This window comes from Dryas octopetala, chromosome 8 (assembly GCF_963921425.1).
Source record: "Dryas octopetala chromosome 8, drDryOcto1.1, whole genome shotgun sequence".
Classification (NCBI taxonomy): domain Eukaryota; kingdom Viridiplantae; phylum Streptophyta; class Magnoliopsida; order Rosales; family Rosaceae; genus Dryas; species Dryas octopetala.
The window spans coordinates 11,351,383-11,370,578 of record NC_141373.1 but is presented as its reverse complement, the minus strand read 5'-3'; the positions used below and the strand labels follow the sequence as shown (position 1 = coordinate 11,370,578).

At 34.6% G+C, this 19,196-nt stretch overlaps 2 protein-coding genes and 1 pseudogene across 2 annotated transcripts; 1 reads left to right on the top strand and 2 right to left on the bottom strand.

Moving 5' to 3' along the window:
* Positions 1-2,513: 2,513 nt before the first annotated feature.
* LOC147277206 (anthocyanidin 3-O-glucosyltransferase UFGT pseudogene) lies at positions 2,514-4,012 on the bottom strand (annotated as a pseudogene).
* Positions 4,013-9,594: 5,582 nt separating this feature from the next.
* Positions 9,595-9,957, bottom strand: LOC147277205 (auxin-responsive protein SAUR19-like). The gene has a single exon (XM_086255607.1). The coding sequence runs from the start codon at positions 9,955-9,957 to the stop codon at positions 9,595-9,597; it is 363 nt and encodes a 120-aa protein (XP_086111733.1).
* A 1,827-nt stretch (positions 9,958-11,784) lies between these two features.
* On the top strand, positions 11,785-16,943 carry LOC147277204 (uncharacterized). The gene is made up of 6 exons (XM_086253088.1): positions 11,785-11,910; positions 12,010-12,036; positions 12,331-12,453; positions 14,957-15,203; positions 15,460-15,528; positions 16,041-16,943. The coding sequence occupies exons 1-6, from the start codon at positions 11,855-11,857 to the stop codon at positions 16,917-16,919; spliced, it is 1,401 nt and encodes a 466-aa protein (XP_086109214.1). The 5' UTR covers positions 11,785-11,854; the 3' UTR covers positions 16,920-16,943.
* Positions 16,944-19,196: the final 2,253 nt, after the last annotated feature.

The window sequence follows — 19,196 nt, the reverse complement described above, 5'->3', positions numbered from 1 at the left end:
TATTTTTTGTTTTTGTATGTAAATTTCAAAATTTACATCTAGGTGTTCCTCTCTCAAATAGTCAAATGTCTTTCTTCCACTCTTTTATTATTTACTCGTACTAATTCTCTAAGGACCCGTTTGGTATCCTATTCAAAAAAAAATTTCAAAAATTAAGATTTTTTTTTTAAATATGAGTTTTTAAAATCAATTTTTAAAATTTAAAAACGTGTTTGGTATGAAATTTGAAAAAAAATTTTAAATTTAAAAAATGATGACATTTAAGAAAAAAAGAAGTGTAAAAAAAAAATGAGAAAAATGATATTTTATCATTTTTTAAAAGAAGCATGTTTTTGAATTTTTTTCTAAAAATTGTTTTTAAAAATGGTCTACCAAACACGTTTTCTTGACTAAAACTTATTTTTTTGTTTTTAAAAATAAAAAATAACTTTTGAATAAAATACCAAACAGACCCTAAAATATTCCTTTCTTATTTTAGTGTGATACCGTGATTAGACATTCTTCTTCTCTTTAATTAATATTTACTCATATAACAAATTTAATACTAAAGAAAGTACAAATTAAGAAGTTTATAACAAGATTTAAAAAAAAAAAAAAAAAAAAAAAAGCTTGAATTGTCACTTCAAAACAGTAGCTTACATTGTGTAGATAGCCCTTACTAAAATTTACTTGCTACGTGTTTCCCAATATACCCACCCGGGCCACCTACCTTATCTCACGTGTTTCTTTTAATTCCCACCCTCACCAACCATAACTCACGTGCTTCTACCTCAAATTCCACAACCTCCATTTTTTGAGAGACAAAGTTTCGTGTTTATATAGCTGCAAATTAAGAAGAGCTATATTAGCTTCCCGTCTAAATTCAGGGGCCACGTTAATTAATTGCCAGCCTAGAAGATGAAAGCAAACCCATAAATGCAAATGTACGTGCTGATCGATGTGCACACTCGATAATTTTTCCCATTAAGGAGGGAAATCGAGTGGAATGCTTTTCATAGACGTTTGGTCGATTGTAGCCGCACAGTAGGTATCTGGTTAACAAATTTCCACCTACATGGATTGAGCATCTCACAAAACCTTCAAACTTTTGTTATATTTCCATTTGCTCCTTTAGACAATTTAATGACATCAAAACCGTGGGATTTATGATCTGTAGATTTAATTAGTTTGACATCATATATATATTAGTGTTATAAGTTGTGTCATGCTAGCTATTCCTTCTTATAGGGCCTTGAAAAGTTTTTAACAGAGCTATTTATTATACTAGTTGAAGACACGGGCCTGTAAGCAAATGCTTAACAAATTAACTGTGTATCTCAGAGTTTTACGCACAAACAATAAAAGCCTATATAACATTGGGTCCAAAATATGGGGACATTACTTTGGTAGGCTCTGTGCGGTTGCACCACTTGCATCGGCAACAAAGTCGGTAATTGGAATTAGGGGTGTAAATGAGCCGAGCCAAGCCGAATACCACTGTGCTCAAGCTTGGTTTATTTTAAATTTTTCGAGTTTGAGTTTGACTTGACTTGTTTCTTATACGAACCAAGTTCGAACGAGCCCAAAAAAAATTGAACTCAATGCAAACTTGAACTGTATAGAGCTTATTTACATAATTTTATTTAAGGTATTTCATTAACTACTATTTAAAAAATATATATTAATTTTTATCGAACATTTTCTTCTTGAAATCATTATAATATGTTAATTGAACTAAAGTTAATATAGCTTTTTAATTAAATTAGATAGGCACCAAAGGCTTCTTATAGATGAATATAGGTTCCCTTAAATACAACTATACCAAATAATTAAGATAGCAGAAGTCTCATAACCAAACAATACAAAAACAAATAGGAAATAAAAATAGTAAGTCCTCATATAAGCTATGAAAAATGAGGTATAAAGCATATAAACTAGAAAATACGAGCTGCTCACGAGCTTTCCGAGCCGAACATACCAAAACTCAAGCTTGACTTGATTCTTAAACAAACGAACCTCAACTTGGCTTGTTGTTTTTTACGAGCCGAGCTTAAACGAACCAAGCCCGAGCCGCACTTGATACAAACTCCAGCTGTATCAAGCCGATTTACCTCCCTAATTGGAATTGTGTATGACAATAGTATTATGTAACATATTAACATGTTATTACCAATGGCGAAGCCAAAGCAAGACCAGAAGGGACACTGGTCCCCCCTCTCAACCCTTTGAATTTTTTTTTCTTTTTGAAACTTTTAGATATATATTCAAACCAAAAAAAAAAAAAACTTTACATATATATTTTTGTTTCTGTATGTAAATTGTAACAATTTTCATCTAAGTGCTCCCCTCTCATGTGTTGTCTTTCCATTTTTTTTTTTCACCTCCTCTCTTACCCTCATACTAATTTTTTCAAACATTTCTTTCTTATTTTGGGTGTGATCGCACATCTTTCTTCTCTTTGATTAATATTTACTCATGTAACAAATTTAGTAATAAAGAGTACAAAATTAATAAATTTTTTTTAAATAATATTTCTATGACCTGATCTGTTGACCTCTCATTAATTTTTCACAGATCGATGGCGAAGAAATTACATCCACCAAAGTTTTAAAATCTTGTACAGCACTCCCAGAAGGCCCAGCAACCTCTGCTACAACCTCTTTGAGGGCTTGAGCCTTTTCTCTCATCTTCTTCCCTTGTTCACTTGCCAAAATGAGCTCCAAGCTCTTGAGCACTCCACTCTTTGTGAATACTCCACCCTCAATTTTAAGTCCAATTCCCCAAACTTCCTCTACCATCCGCCCGGTCATTCTGTGATCACCAAACAATGGCCTGCAGATCATTGGAACCCCATTTGCAATGCTTTCGTACACAGAATTGCACCCACAGTGTGTCACAAACAAACCAATTGAAGTATGTGCCAAAACTTGAGTCTGGGGTGCCCATGGCACTATTTTCCCATACGTTTTAGTCCTTTCCACGAACCCATTTGGCAGTGGGTCCTTAATATTGTCTGTAAGAGACCAAAGAAATGGTACACCACTTGCTTCCAATGCCTCTGCCAAAGCTATAAGCTCTTTCTGAGGTGGAGCTCCCACAGTTCCAAAACTAACATATGCTACAGATGAACCCTCTTGCTCATCCAACCACGAAAGGCAGCCGGTGGCATCCGAATCTAATTGTGGTACTGGTGGTAGTTGTAATGAGAGGGTGAGAAAACCCACATTGAGAAAATTGGGAAACTTGGACTTGAGATCAATATTGAGGAGTGTGGGATTTAGTTCAGCATAGAAATTCATGACAATGGCTGTGGATTGTGGCAGCAATTGGCCAATTTCACTCAGCATTCTTGAGAATAGTGATTCACTTGGAACTAGTACTTCTTTAGGTAAATCTGCAATGCGCATTGTAGACAACCCTGGAATCACTTCCAGGGTTCTGTCTTCGAGCCACAGTCCATCACCACCATCATCACCACTAGCATTGCTACATGTACCGCCAACATTAGCATAATGTTGCCGGATAAAGTCTGTGTAAATATGAGTAGAGAGGGTGCAGGGTAAGGGTATCCAAACAGGAATCCAAGGAACGCCCAAATTCTGAGCCATCTCTGCAGCAAATACCAAGAAGCCATCTGTAACCAAACAAGTGATCCTCTCTCCTGCCTCTGCTACTGCCTTCTTTATACCCATTTTGAAGCTTTCAGGCGCAGCCTTAAGGAATAACTCTACCGCCTCTAGTGGATTTCCTTTAAAGACAAGATTTTTGGGCACACCATCTGATACATTGTAGGCTTTTATGTTATCCGAAATGTGGGATTTTGATTCACGGAAAAGTGAATCGTTGGATTTCTTGGTGTTTAAGAAAGAAAAGCATATGTTTGGGGCAGCGTTGGCCAACCTGCACACCAAGTTAAGCACAGGTTTCGCGTGGCAGCCAAATGGGAATGCAAGGACCGCGACATGTTGTTTCTTTGAGCTTTTGTTTATCACTGCAGGTATCATCATTAATTTGACTGATGATCGAGGGCAGGTTCAGAGAGATTAATGTAGAGATCTTATTGGGTCGTCACTTTCTTGGTCTCTGTTGAATGGTTTTACGGCTTCATAGCTGAATGAGAGAGAGAGATCGATGGTGCGTTGAAAACTGCTTGCATGAAATGAATTTAAAGTTTTACACACAGACGTTATGTTGAAACGCCTTCCTTTGAATTTACTACTAGTTAGAGTTATGAATGATGTAGTCTATATACATATCACTTAATTATCTTCAAGGGGGCTTTAAAGTTTAAGTTACCAATTGTGGCTCATCTATCTGTATTAAAAACTAAAAATAAAAAGCTATAAAGCATTTTGGTGGAAGTACTCGATGGTTCTTGGAGATCTTGGCCGCGGTATTACGAACCGTTTGTATATATGGGTTCTTGGAGCTTAAGTTTAATAATTTCTTGCAGCTTAAGTTTTAAGCTCACAGCTAGCTTTTGGAAACTTTCATGTTAAGGAAACTTCTTCATTATTTAAGCTCATAAATAATTTATTATTTATTTTAAAAAGCAGCTTAGGTCTGAGTTACTCCGCTACCAATTAGGAACTTAATTCACACCACGTACCATATATATATATATATATATATATATATATATAATTGGTCATCACTCCCAAGCTAAAATCCTACTTCTTCAGCTTTAAGATACCACTGCTAGCTGCTACCTATACAGCTATTCTTATTCCATCTCTTTCCAATTCCCATGGAAGCCCATCACGAGCTTAATCGCTTCGGCTTTTACGTCCAACCCCTTAAGGAAAACCCATTAGACCACCATCACCATCACCATCGATCACCTCCACCGCAAACCTCTACCGGTTCAACTTTCCATCAAGTTCGTCTACGTTGCCAAGCACAAACACCTCAAACTTTCGTTAGATGGTGACAAAGCTACCCCCACCCGCCAATATAAGGAGATGAAGGAAGCAAAATGCCAATTTGATCTGAGCATGGTAAACAAGTACGACGAGCTGTACCGTATTCTTTCTGGTATGCTTTCCTTGTTCGGAATCTGCAGAGACGGCGCCACTTTGTTGCACGATCAGATAGTGGAGGAGATTATAATGTGGGGTCGCAGAATCGGGAGCTGGGGTTCCAACAAGGGTCGCAAGATTTTGCCCTTGTGCGTTTTCATTCAATGCGAGCATGCCATGGTTCGCTGCGAGAGGTGTTTGGTGGATAGGGTTGGGAGAGAATCGCCGGAAAACAGTAATTGCATGCTACCGGCGAGTAGTTTAGTGATCAAGAAGATTCTAAAGAGGGTTAAATTAAGTCGTGGTTGCTGAGGAGAAAGAATTGTGTGAACATCTTAATTGGTTCCTTTGGAATTTGATTTTCTTGTTCTTGAATGGATGGATGTTATTGTTGGTTTGGAATTTATTAAATATGCAATATATATCAACTATTATCTTAATTTTTTTATGATTATGATATATATATATATATATGATCTATTGTACTGTTTAGTGCTTGCTTGACTCTGGATGGATGTTATTGTCATTTTGGAGTTTAATTAATTTGTTGTTCCTTAGCTGGTTTCTGATGCCTTGTTTATTTTAGTTGTTTACTTTTGATCGATAAGTATGCATTTTTTTGGCCGGAAATTCATCATATATATAATTATTAATTAAAAACGCACTGTTTATGATCGAAATGAAGTACAAAATATCATTGAAATATATGTAAGTAGAATTAAGGGCATGTTTCTCAAATAACTCATAAATATGTTTAAGATAACGCTAATAACCATTTAGGAGGGTGTACTCAATCCAGATTTTTAAAGACTTTTTTTAAGTGACAGACTTTCATAGACTTTCAGAATTATGATAGACTTTCAAAGAGTTTTATAGACTTTTATAGACTTTTATAGACTTTCATGAAGTTTTATTAAAAAACTTTCATAGACATTGATAGATTTTCAATGACTTTTTGATACAAATATCAATGTGAAATATTGTAAGATAATAGCATCCGTATATCACAAAGGGCAATGAAAACGCAATAAAATCAAACAGAAGGGCAATGAAAAAGTAGTGAAATCAAACAAAAAATGACAAGCTGATGAAAGAATAATCTCCAAGAAATCAAGATTGTTAAGAAACCTACTAATATATTGAATGATCTAAAACTGGTCTTCAATATTTGTCAAAACTTACTATTCAATGTTACATGGATAATGTTAAATTCAGATAACGTTGACGAAAACGAGCTTCCAAGTGTGAAGACAATTAAATTAAAAAATAAAATAATACATAATGAGAAATGCATATAAGTTTTAAAATTTGAAAGAAATAATGTTGTATTACTACTTAACATATAAGTCAAAAATTTAAATAATGTTGAACTAATCTCTTTATTATTGTATCTAACAGATAAATCTAACTCAAGTCATTCTTGAAACTCTTAAAACTAACTTCTGGAGCACTGAAGTCTGGAGTTAGAACCATATATGACAGGTCTATTTATATGTAATGGCATAGTGATGGGACAATATAAGGAATATGTGTATCAATGTTGGAAGGGACATACATGCGCGCATGCAATGCTAAAGGAGGCGGAGAGAGAAAAGGGGAAGCCTTTTCTCAAAAGTCTTTCAAAGTCTTGAGGGGGAATGGAAGAGAAATAAGAAGATTTGGTATGTATACTTTAATGCCAAAAGTCTTTCAAAGTCTATGGATTTGAGAAATCTGTGAAAGTCATTGACATTTTGAGTACCGTATGACTTTTATAGACTTTTAAAAAGTCTTGATTGAGTACCCCCTGACTTTCATAGACTTTTTAAAAGTATATAAAAGTCTTGATTGAGTACCTCCTGACTTTTTAATTTAACAAAAGTCTTTAAAAGTCTTGTTTGAGTACACCCCTCTTAGTTTAGTAAATGAAACTTAGCTTTTTTTGTTGGAAAATGTCTTAGAGTTTGTATCAAGAACGACAATTGATTAAAAATAGAAAAAAAAATATATATACATTTATACAAGATAACATGAACAGATATTCAATTTATGAGCCATATTTTAGTAGTGAAAACAAAGCCCAATTTCCACTCCCACAATTGATGAAACCAAAAGAATCCGAAAGTGCAAATTAGGTAATTATACAGAGACTAGGTACTATATATACACTAAAGTAATGACATTTCACAAGTAATCTCACCGCAAAACAAGGGGAAGAAAAGGTGAAGGATAAAAGGTTTAAAAGGCTAATTTTGGGAATCGAATTAAGGCCAAATTTCTATGTAGTTTGGTCTAGTTTCGCTTTGATCGTTATAGTTTCAATTTGCTCTAATTTTGGGAATCGATTTAGGCCAATTCAAATTTCACTGTTTGATCTATATAGTTTGCAAACTGTTGCAATTCAAGAATACGTTAACATTTTTGTTCATTAAATTCATTGCGCTTTTAGTCATGTACTTTATAAACCATTACGATTTTGGTCATATACTTTACATACTACTAGTGATTGAATGACGGATTTAACAAATTAATTAGTGTTAACATTTCCTTGAATTATAACGATCTATAAATAATAAGACTAAGATCAGAACAGTCGAAACTATAGGGATAAAAAGTGAAATTTAGACTTAATAGGCAAGATTAAAGAAGAAAAGGAATTAGATTTTGGGACCTATATATGTATGTAAATTTAATGATTGGTCCTAATTATTAAGGCTTGAGGCGAACTATAAAAATGAGATCATTGAACTTTCATGTACATTACTTGGACTTAACATAATATATAAGTATATATGAGATTTATAACATTTGGGGCCCTCAATAATTCAAGGTCGAGGCGGTTTTCTGGTTAGTCTACTGTTTAACCCCAATCTGGAAGTAAGAATTAATCTCGGATTAAGGTGTGAATCACACTCTAATTATAGAATTAAATTCTATAACTAGAATGTAACTAAAGAAAATAAATAAATAAAAATAAACTTCGTACTATTATTATATTACAAACTTGATTCAAGCTTAATATACAAATGTGTCGTAGTACTATACATTACACACTCACAGTCTCAAAATCAAAACCAACTTTGACTTGGTTTGTTTTAAGGCTATGCATCTCATCTTTACAATCATATAAAGATCACTCAAGTCGGAATTATAAAACTCGAGATAATTGACCCCAAAATAGGGTATCCGAAATTACCAATTTTCTTAGAAAATTTTTAGATTTTCTAAACTTCAACTCACTTCCATTTCCTTCGATTGTAACACTCCAAAACAGTTTCTATAACTAAGAAATGATCAAATATAACTTATTCTTTAATTATAATAAAAAAAAACACAACCACATAAATTGAAACTCATAAACCAAAAACTGAAAATTACTCTCTACACCCCACCCGAATTCTCTACTTGTTTCTCTCCAAACTCTAGGTTGTTTTTGATCCTATAAACATCCATAACCGATCACTTAACCTCACCAAAATCAAAGTTTAAGAAAAACATAGAGTATATGATAAACGTTTACCTTCCTCTTCTCTCCTTCTTTCTTTCTGTTCTTTCTCCCCTCTCTCTATCTGTATTCTTCTTCCTTTCTTTCTCTCTCTCTTTCTTTCTTCTCTTCTTTGTTTCTCCCTCTCAGTTTCTCTTTCTTTCTTCTTCTCTTTCTCAGGTTGGCTGGGTTCTTGATGGGTTTGGTTTGCTGTTCTAACTTTTGTTTAAAATTCCAGCCTTATAACACCAAATACACACCCTTACTTAACACTAGAAGTTGCTGGATGTAACAGCTTAATAAAAACTAGGTCATGCTCTCAGCGCCACCCCTAGTCACTAATAGTGCATCCCTTCAATTTTTGTGGTTCTCTTTTACTGAACTTCTTTCAATTTCATTGTGGTTCTTGCAGAACGTTGTGAATCTATAAGTAAAACGGGTTATTGACCTGTTTACACACACACTTAACACTAGAAGTTGCAGGACGTAAGTGCAGAAGCTTTTCCTTCTTTTTTTTTTTTTTAAGTATATATATAATATAACAAATTAAAATGTAAATATAAACATTATATATATATATAAATAAACATGAATGTAAATAAAATTGTAAATATATTAATAAAAACTAATTAAACATAAGTTTTATTGAATAAAAACTAGGTCATTACATCTACTATCAGCGCCACCCCTAGTCACTAATAGTGCCTCCCTTCAATTTGTGTGGTTATCTTTTACTGAACTTCTTTCAATCCCATTGTGGTTCTTGCAGAACGTTGTGAATCTATAAGTAAAACGGGTTATTGACCTGCTAATTAAATGTTTCCTATGGTTTTCACATAGAATTAAAGAACAATGGTACTCCGCTACTTTTCTTCAAATTACAAGGGTTGTTTTCAACCAAATAAAAAGAAAAAAAGAATAATATTGCAAGAGTTTTCTATATATCAACAAATTAAAGAACAAGAACAAAGAATTTAAACACTTCAATTTAAGTTATTGAACGTTATCCACAACCATGCATGAAAATTAAGTATCAGAATTTACAGCAGTGTACGTTTAATCCATATATATCTGAACCAAGAACTAATCTTTGAAAACATGCAGATCAAGATTATTGAGAAGGACGCAATATATCTAATTATTACAGTCGCCGGCGATCTTGATCATTAACCGATGGAAGTCGGCAGTTGAACAAGAAAGCACAATAGGGCCGTCAATCTTTGCATCGAACACATCCGGTTGGGACTTGGCGATGAGTTTCTGGAGAGTTGGAGACGAGAGATACTTGAGAGGAACTTGGTATTTGTTCTGCTGTTCAGTAGTACCCACGTACAAAAATATGCAACCTTTTGGTGGAAGAACTCCTACTCCATCACCATGTTTCTTGGAGCTCATATCTCGATCTAACCGCTTGTATGGGTTAATCTTGGAGTTTGTTTTGCCCACCTTCTTGATCAACGACCAGAATTTTTGTTCTATAACACTCTCACGATTCATGGTATATTATGGTGGTAGTAATTAAGAACTAGGGCCGGGTTAATTTCTAATCAACAAGTAATTAAGAGACAACTTTGGAATTAAGAAATCGATGGAATAAGAAATTTTAAGGCAATTAATTAGAATTGAGAGAGTATACAGGACTATTACTATATATTTATAGGGAGAGGTGAGGGATGCCAAGTCCAAGCAGGAGTGGTATTAATTGGAGTGCAGCTTAATTAATTAAGTTTCAAGCTTATACTTAAGCTAGTAGCTACCTAGCTAGCTGTGGAAACTTTCATTACTTAGGAAACTTTTTTTCTTAGTTCAGGTTTTAATTAGGGTTTAGTAACTTCTTTCTTTTCTCTCTTTTTTTTTTTTTGGAAAGCAATTTGTAATTTTGTTGAAGAAATTTATATTATGAAAAAAGTAAACAATTTTTTTCATAGAAACTCATTTTCTAAGCCTTATACTGCGTTAAACCCACATATTTGTGATGTGAGTCAATAAATGTCTTATATATAATATTAAGCAATTACCAATTAATTTTGATTTTTATAATTAAGTACCTTTTAAATTGAGATTTTAAAAAAAAAATCTCAAAAGCAAAAATGGTCTGATACGCTGGCCCACATGTTATATTCGGAGATAGGCCAGTCGTTGAGCACTGAGCTGATCGGTACTTTTTTGTCCAACATGCAGTAGCAACCATTTCTAGCTCTAGATATCCAATTCCATAAATAAGGGCTAATTACTCAAGGTACTATTGCATCCTTAAAAAGCTTAGTTCAACTGCACTCAAATAAATATTAGTTCAACTCATATTACCAATCGAACATCCGTTACTCAGTTTTAACTCTTGTGGTTTTGAGCTCCCGTTTCTCTAGCTATTAGGTTTTAGGTTTTAACTCTCGAGTTTTTTTGTACTTAAATGATTATTTCATATCCTAAAATATATAACCGGATACCCTAAGATGTTGAACCCTATCAAGAATGGAATAAAAATATACAAAAAAATTTATATGTATAAGGACAGTAGTTATCTCGCATGATAGGAAATTTTGAATGGAGAGACTTTCAGATGGTAGGAAATCATGCAGGAGAAAAAAAAAGGGAATTGTGGGAGTAATCGACGTTTTGAGTTGTGTGGCAGATGACGTGGATGCTAAGTAATTGATGACTAGGATTAAAAGGACATCTATCTATATTTTAAATCTCTCCTGATGTTTCTTTAAGAAGGGTGCAAAAATTGGATTCATCTCTAAGTTTCCCTAAAATATATTGCCTATTATAAATTATATATATATTTCATGTTTGGCTACATAAATAAATAAAACTTTTTAATTGTAAATTATATTATTTTGTCCAAAATGTCATGATTTTGGACAACTTGAGAAACTCAAAGATTTTTTTGGACAAACATTGACATTCCTCAGGGTCCAAAGGTATGGGGACTAGAGACTGGTCGACTAGAGAATTTTTTCTGTATAACTGATACACCGTCACGTGGTGTAATTAATCTAATGTGTAAATGTATTGTTGGACGACATGTTTATCTTTGTATGATATAATATTAATAACATCCACCCATATTAGGACACATATATTAATTACACCACGCGACAGTATATCGATTATACCGAAAAATCTCTAGGTGGATTGGGGTTGGTTCATTACATGAATGGCAATTTTGTAATTAAGTAGAAATGTTATTTTCTCACTAAGAACCCAGCGTATAATTGCTGAAGGCGACTGCTCGACTTGCTTTTTAAGGTTATAAATTATAAGCTCCCCCCACTATCCGAACGAGTCTTTTGGTTTCTTTCACAGTTTCACTCGGTCTTGTCCAAGTCTTTCAAACTCCAATCCTTCAAGAAACAGAGGAGAAACCATAAAGAAGACGCTGAAGCTGAAGATGGGCTTTCTGGGTCTTCTTCAATTCGCGCTTAAACACTTTGACGTTCTTGCATGGTATGCTTTTCTTTACGAGAATCAGAGCTTTGGTAAAGTTGAGAACTTTTTCTCAGAATATGATATGAAGTTTTCATTTTGTTTGTGATTTGCTTGCAGGCCTCTCTTTGCCTTGGTGTATCCTCTGTAAGACTCTCTCCCACACACATTCTATAGTTTGTTGATGAAATACTCTGTAAAATCTCTAAGATTTTTTATTTATTTTGATTTTCATTCTTGTAGAACCCACTTTAGTTTCTTTGACTTGGGTCTTCTACTAATTCTGAATCTGGTGTCAAATAAAAATTCAAGGAAAATGGGTGTAATTTTCAACATTACTTTTTATTATGATGGTGATGATGATGTAAATAATAATGTATCTTTAATGATTTTCAAAAAGGAGTTTTCCATTGATACAATGATTGTTTTCTCTTTTGACAGATGTTCTTCCATTAGGGCAATTGAGACCAATTCCATTTCAGATACTCAGAAATTAAATACTTATTGGGTTGTCTTCTCATTGGTTTTGCTCTTTGAAAATACTTTTATGAAGCTCCTTGAACGGTAATTCTCTTGTTTTCTTGTTTCATTGCACATTGTTCTTTTTGGTTGCCAAATAAATAAACAAAGCAAAATCCGAAACCTTGCATATCATGGGCAAGCGAAGCTCAACTGAACTTTCTGCAAAATTATTATGAAATCCTTTCTAGAATGTGAAAGTTCTGAATTTCCCCCAAAGTTTCCTCAAATATGTTCCTCGTCCATGAATTTTATTTCTTGGTACATAAATGGGAAAGAAATGGAATAATTGTAATAGAATCAAAAAATGAATTAGAAGGGAAGTCATTTTCAAACATGTCCTAGCCTTTACTAGAATCAAAAGGATAGAACAAATTTTCACAATCTGGCTGTTCTAGCTGTTGCAACTGGTATGGAATTGTAACTGAATTTACATGGCATATTCATACATTATGGTATTATTGAGAAGAAATAGAGAGATTCATTACTAATTTTGAAGTTATTTTAAAATATATTATGCATATTTTTATAACATATGTGGTAGCTTTCTAGCAATACATTCACAATAATATGCAGAAAACAAACTAATTATGTAATAGTTCCACAGACAGATATTAAGAACCATGTTCTGTTTAGTAATGGCAGGTCATTGAAAAATGACAGACCAATACGAAGTGTCTAACAATTGCTGGTTGCCTATACCGTTGAAAATATTAGCTGCAGCTTCCACTTGCAATGTTGCTGCTACTCCTCCATCAGCATCAGCACCAAGATTCCCAGAATGATCAAGAGTTGGCATTAAGGGTAGCTGTAAGAACTGGGTTTCAGCAAGATTGTGATCATCATCATCATGAGTCAGCATTGCCATCAATTCTTGTTCAATATCAAAGAGCCCATCATGATTAACATTATAACCCATTAAATATTGACCACCTTCATCATCAAATATGTTGTTGCTGTTGGTCATATTCATCATCACCAGTTCATCAACAGCAAGCCCAGAATCAGTTTGTAAGGGTTGGACTAGTTGAGCAATCTCATGAGGATATTGATGATGATCAGGCAGTGCAGCAGGTGGTGTTGTAGTAGTTCCATTAAGGTAGTAGTCCATGTTGTTCACCTCCTCATCACAGTCCAGCATTGCCCTTAATTCTTGCTCAATGTCCATGTTCAGCAGAGGATCACCAGAATCACAATTATCCACAATTCCCTTCCATTCTTCATCATCATCATCAAACTTGTTGTGGTTGTTGTTGTTGGGCATAACATTCACCACCACACTACTTGTCTCTGCCCCTTCAACTTCTTCCACTTTTCTGACCTTCTTCCCCTTCTGACCATCCCTTGGTTCTTGGCACGATGATGACGTGTACTTCCTCTTCTTGTTTCCAGATGATGATGAGAACGACTTGTCGTTGATTCTGAGACGACAAATCACACAATCCGAATCATCAAGAAGACTATACTCGTCCAAGAACCACCGGCCGTGGTGGTCCGACCCTTTGTTCTCGTACCGCAATTTCCTCTTTTGTCCGATGGGCTCTCCGTTGTCTTCCTTGTAAACTAGTTTGGAGGGTTCTCCCTCGCTCCAGGTACCCAACCGGGCCAACCCGACTTTCCGATCGACCCTCCTCGAACCCTTCTTCTTCTTGTTCTTCTTGAGGTTGGTGAAAAAGTAGAGATCTTGGTCTTTCAATTTGGGTCCTTCGAACAATTCCCAAATCTCCCAGGGTTCTGCGTCGCCGAATAGGTCGAATTCACGAACAATGTCCGGCGGTGCCGCCGTCACCTTCTGGCGGAGAAAATAGTCCACCAACTCTTCGTCGGTTGGGTGGAACCGGAAGCCCACCGGCACACAGCAATCAGACGCCATTGAATCGAGTTAGGGTTTCTTTGAATCGTCGAAGATGAAGGTTAATTAGGGCTTAAGCAAGCGAGCAGTGCGCTTGGTATCTTGGAGAGCAGAGCAATTGAGAGACTCAGAGTATTCGAATTTGGAAAGTTTAGGGCTCAAACATGAAACGAATGTACAACGGCTATGGTGTCTTTGTAAGTTTTCTCGCTCAGGTTTAGCCCTTGGATCTGATCTCATCCAACGGCTAGGGCTTGTTTTAACTTTCACTTACTCGCGGGTCTTTTTTGGAACGAATGGACCATTTTTACCGCGTGACCCGTTTACCCATATCAGCTCGCAGTCGGCCGGGTGCGATCCTGAATGTTTAGGTGTAGATGATTTGAATTTTTCTTTCATTACTTTTTCCTAATGCATTTCAAACATTTCACCAAATATCACATATCACAACCATGTGCATGTACAAATATATTTCCACAAGGAAAATTCCAATTCCTTTTCTTTTTAGTACCCTTCTTCACTTTTTTATTTTTTTGTTCAAAAAATAAAACATAGAAGAAAATCTACCGAGTTAGATATCAGTTGGGTCCTTATCTGAAAATTGTTACAACTTTTCAAAGTGCTATGATCATGAGGGTGCTATTTAAGTTGTTTCATCTATTTATGTTTCCTATTTGCCAATTCTTGACCTGTCAGGCTCCCTCTGTGGCCATACATTCGGCTAATGGTTGTCGTCTGGTTGGTGATACCTCATTTTGATGGTGCTTTTTATGTCTATAAGCACCTTATTTGTCCATGCCTCTCCATGGACCCCCAAATTGTTGCCAACTGGTTCAACAAGCAGAAGGACACCTTATTTATGAGAGAAAACTTTCTTGCTGAGGTGGACAGATATGTAAAGGAGAATGGACCTGAAGCTTTGGAAAACATTGTTGCTTGCAAGGTGAGTACGTCAATTTGGCAAAGAAATATTTTATGTTATGCTACTTGAATTCTGGTTATTGCTATATGTAAATATATTTTCTAGAATATGCATATATGCGTGTGCACTTGTATGTTTGGATCTACAAATTCTATACAAATATGCTTTGAACTGTGAAACACAAACTCGCTTTCAGTGCTTATACATTTTTTTGGAATCTTCTGAGATGGACTAATAATAAGTTTGATCTGATACCTCGCTCCAATTGTTGCTTCAGTCTGAGACAACAAGTTCGGAGCTTGATATGAAAGAGTTCAGAGCAGTTTCATCTACAGAGAATAAAGAGGTACAGTCAAGGTTGATTTAAAAACAAACTGTTGTGTTTCAATGCAATTTAGGTCTTAGTTTATTAATTTGAGGAGCTAACCTTCCATTGGTCCTCTTCAAACAGTCAAAGTCAAGAAAGACTAATGTTGCACAGAAGGATATCAAAGCAGTGCAATAACTAATCAAGTAATGTTTTGTCTGTAATAAAGAACTTCTAAAACATTGGGATTACCAAAGTATTTTGATATTTATAAAGTTGAAATGTAAAAAATTATATAAAACATCTTCACAAATGCATCAATTGACTTTTCTGTTTAATTCTTTGATGCCGGGGAGGCCTTCTCATATTAATTTTGGTCTAATATTTTTGATCATATTCCGTTCTGTTTTCCATTTATATTATACAAATTTGAAAGTTTTACTTTTGTACATGCTCATTTCCATATTTGCAACAGAATTCTGTATGCTTCATCTGCAAAAAGTGGAAATGCTAAAACAATTTTTCTTTTTGGGTCTTCATTGCATTTGCAGGTTAGTCAGGCAGAGCCTAATCTCACTGAGACCAAAAACTTCAGATTTGGCACTATGGAGATCATTGAGGTTGCAGCAGATAGAGAAATTCTGAAGACTCCACCTTTGGAGACTAAGGAAAAGGCTGTTGAGGTTGCAACAGGAAGAGAAGTTCTTGAGTCTTCCAAAAATGTCCAGAAAGAGTGGACTTGTGCTCTCTGTCAGATGACAACTACATGCGAAAAAAATTTAAATATGCACCTGGAAGGGAGACAACACAAGGCAGCATACGAGGCACTGAAAGCAAAGAACCAAGCATTTGTGCCCAAAACTTCCCCAGCTTCAACGGCGAAGAAATCTGATCAATGCAATGAGGAGCTAGCAGAGGGTGTATCCACCAATGGACTAAAAAGGAACATTGTTATAACTTTTGAGGAAAAGGTGCAAGGCCAAAAACAGAACCCAAAGGAAGTTCCAACGATGCAGAATAGCTCTCGGAGGTGCAATATCTGTAATGTGCGCTGCCTTGGTGAGATTGACATGGCATCTCATCTCAAAGGAAGGAAGCATGAGGAAAAGGTGCGAGAAGTTATAAGGAAGAATGATCCCCTAGGCCTAAACCCTCTATGGTGCAAAGTTTGTAAGGTAAGCTGCAATAGTGAGTTTGACATGGCATCTCATCTTAAAGGAAGGAAGCACTTGGATAACCCTCTATGGTGCAAAATTTGTAATGTAAGCTGCAGTAGTGAGATTGACATGGCATCTCATCTTAATGGAAGGAAGCACTTGGATAACCCTCTATGGTGCAAAATTTGTAATGTTAGCTGCAGTAGTAAGCTTAACATGGCATCTCATCTTATTGGAAGGAAGCACTTGGATAATTTATCGGCTGGAATGTAGGTTGTTGACTGTGGGGAGACAATTTTCGTGGCTCACATTACTTCTAAAGATACTTGTTTTTCTAAAAGAAAAAATGAAAAATGTTCTATTGTATGTTCTGTTTTTTTTTTTTTTTCTCTTTGCAACATAAAGGACGCCATCCATAGGAAATATAAAGGGTTCGAAAATATACAAATTTAAATGAGAATTTTGAGTGGAATGTAGCAAAGGGACTTAACTAATTGATAGATTCTTTAATTGTCCTTAATTATAAAACAAACTTAGGGCCAGTTTGGTATTGCTGTGAGAAAAAACAACTGTGAAGTAAAACAGCTATGAAGTAAAGTCAGCTGTAAAGTGAAGCAGTTGAGTGTTTGATAAACTATGTTTTCAAAAGTGCTGTAAGTGCAAAAAACAGTATCAAAGTATTTGGTAAATGTTAATGTAAAAGTTTTGTGACTGTGTATAATTACTAAAATGGACATGATGCTGAAAGTGCTTTTCACTTATTTGTTTGATAAAACTAAAATGTTTTTTTACTTATTTTTTAAATTTGTGGCTACAAATTTTTATTAGCATTAATTTTTTTAAGAACAACGTTATTAAATAAGTATGCCTATTATTTTTTAAGTATATTATAATTTTAATCGTACAAATAAAATATTATAATTAATTATCACAATATAAAATATAACTAATAATAGACTTATTTTTTAATTTAAAATAAACAAATAAAAATTATAGAAATCAATAAGGGTATTATTGATAAAATAAAATATTCATTGTTGTTGTGATTCACTACAGCTTTCAAAAGCACCTAAAAACCTGTTTTTTGTTTTTATTGTGGAGAGTTGAGAATTATGGGAAAAAGCAGTTTTATATTTTTTTACCAAACATCAAAACTGCTGTAGGTAGGGCTGGGTAAAAATACCGAAATACCGAAAAATATCGCGATACCGAATCGATTTTATACCGAAAAATACCAATACCGAAAATACCGATGAATTCGGTAACGGTATTGGTTTACAAAACCCGGTACCGACGGTATACCGATACCGACCGTATATTAAAAAAGTATAATTAAAATAATTCATTTTTATACATTTCTATACTATATTGGTATACCCTAAATATAAAATATTTAGTATTACCTTTCTATATAATTTATAATTTTATATAATACATTTCTAATTTTCTATAATTTATATCAATATGATATAATATTAGTAATTTAGTATATTGTATAATATGATATAATATAGTATAATATGGTATAATATGATATAATATATTAATATCAATATGAACTATGGAGTTATGGACAATTTATGATTTATGTAATTACCTCAATCATAAATGTATAATATGATATAATATATTATTATTAGTATATGGTATTAGCCATTTAGCCTAACGGCCCTATTAGGTATATGACCTATACCATATACCCAAAGGTTTAGAAGATGATATAAATTAAAAAACATGTAAACTATTAAGTTATTGACTATATACTATAAATTATAAAAAGCATATGTAATAAAAATATAAAACTCCAAACCCCAATTAAAATTTGAAACCCCAAAATACCCTAAACCCCAAAATCCAAACCCTAAACAAAACCCCAAAATACCTTATTTATTCATATACAAAATAAAACTTTATTTTTATTATTTTTTATTTTCCTTTCCCCCTAACCCACGTGCCCCCCTTTCTTCTTTCTTCTTTCTTTTCTTTTTCTTCTTCTCTCTCTCCCACCCGTGTCTCTTCTTTTCTTTTCTTTTCTTTTCTCTTCTCTTCTTTTCCCCTTCTTTTTCTTTCTGTGTGCGACCACAACCTTTCTTTGTTTTCTTTTTCTTCTCTCTCCTCCCACCCGTGTCTCTTCTTTTCTCTTCTTTTCCCCTTCTTTTTCTTTCTCTCTGCGACCACAGCCCCAACCACAATCAATTCATCATTAGTTCATCACCATCAACCCCAGCCCCTTCTCCTTCTCTGTCGCACCCCCTCCCTCTCTCTGTCTTATCTCTCCCCCTTCTCTGTGATTTTTTTTATTTTGGTGTTGTAGTCGGACCGCCGCTCGCCGACCGATACCACCACTCTCCGACCGATGCCGAAGTTATTGGTTACCGACCCATATCGGTCGGAATTCGGTACGGTAACCGTACCGAACCCACCCCTAGCTGTAGGTGATTGAGAATTGTCATCTACAGTAGCTTTTAGGTCTTCCACCGCAATCCCAAACAAAGCCTAAACTATAGAGACCTAATTTTAAAATGAAACTATTCAAATCTATTAAAAAAA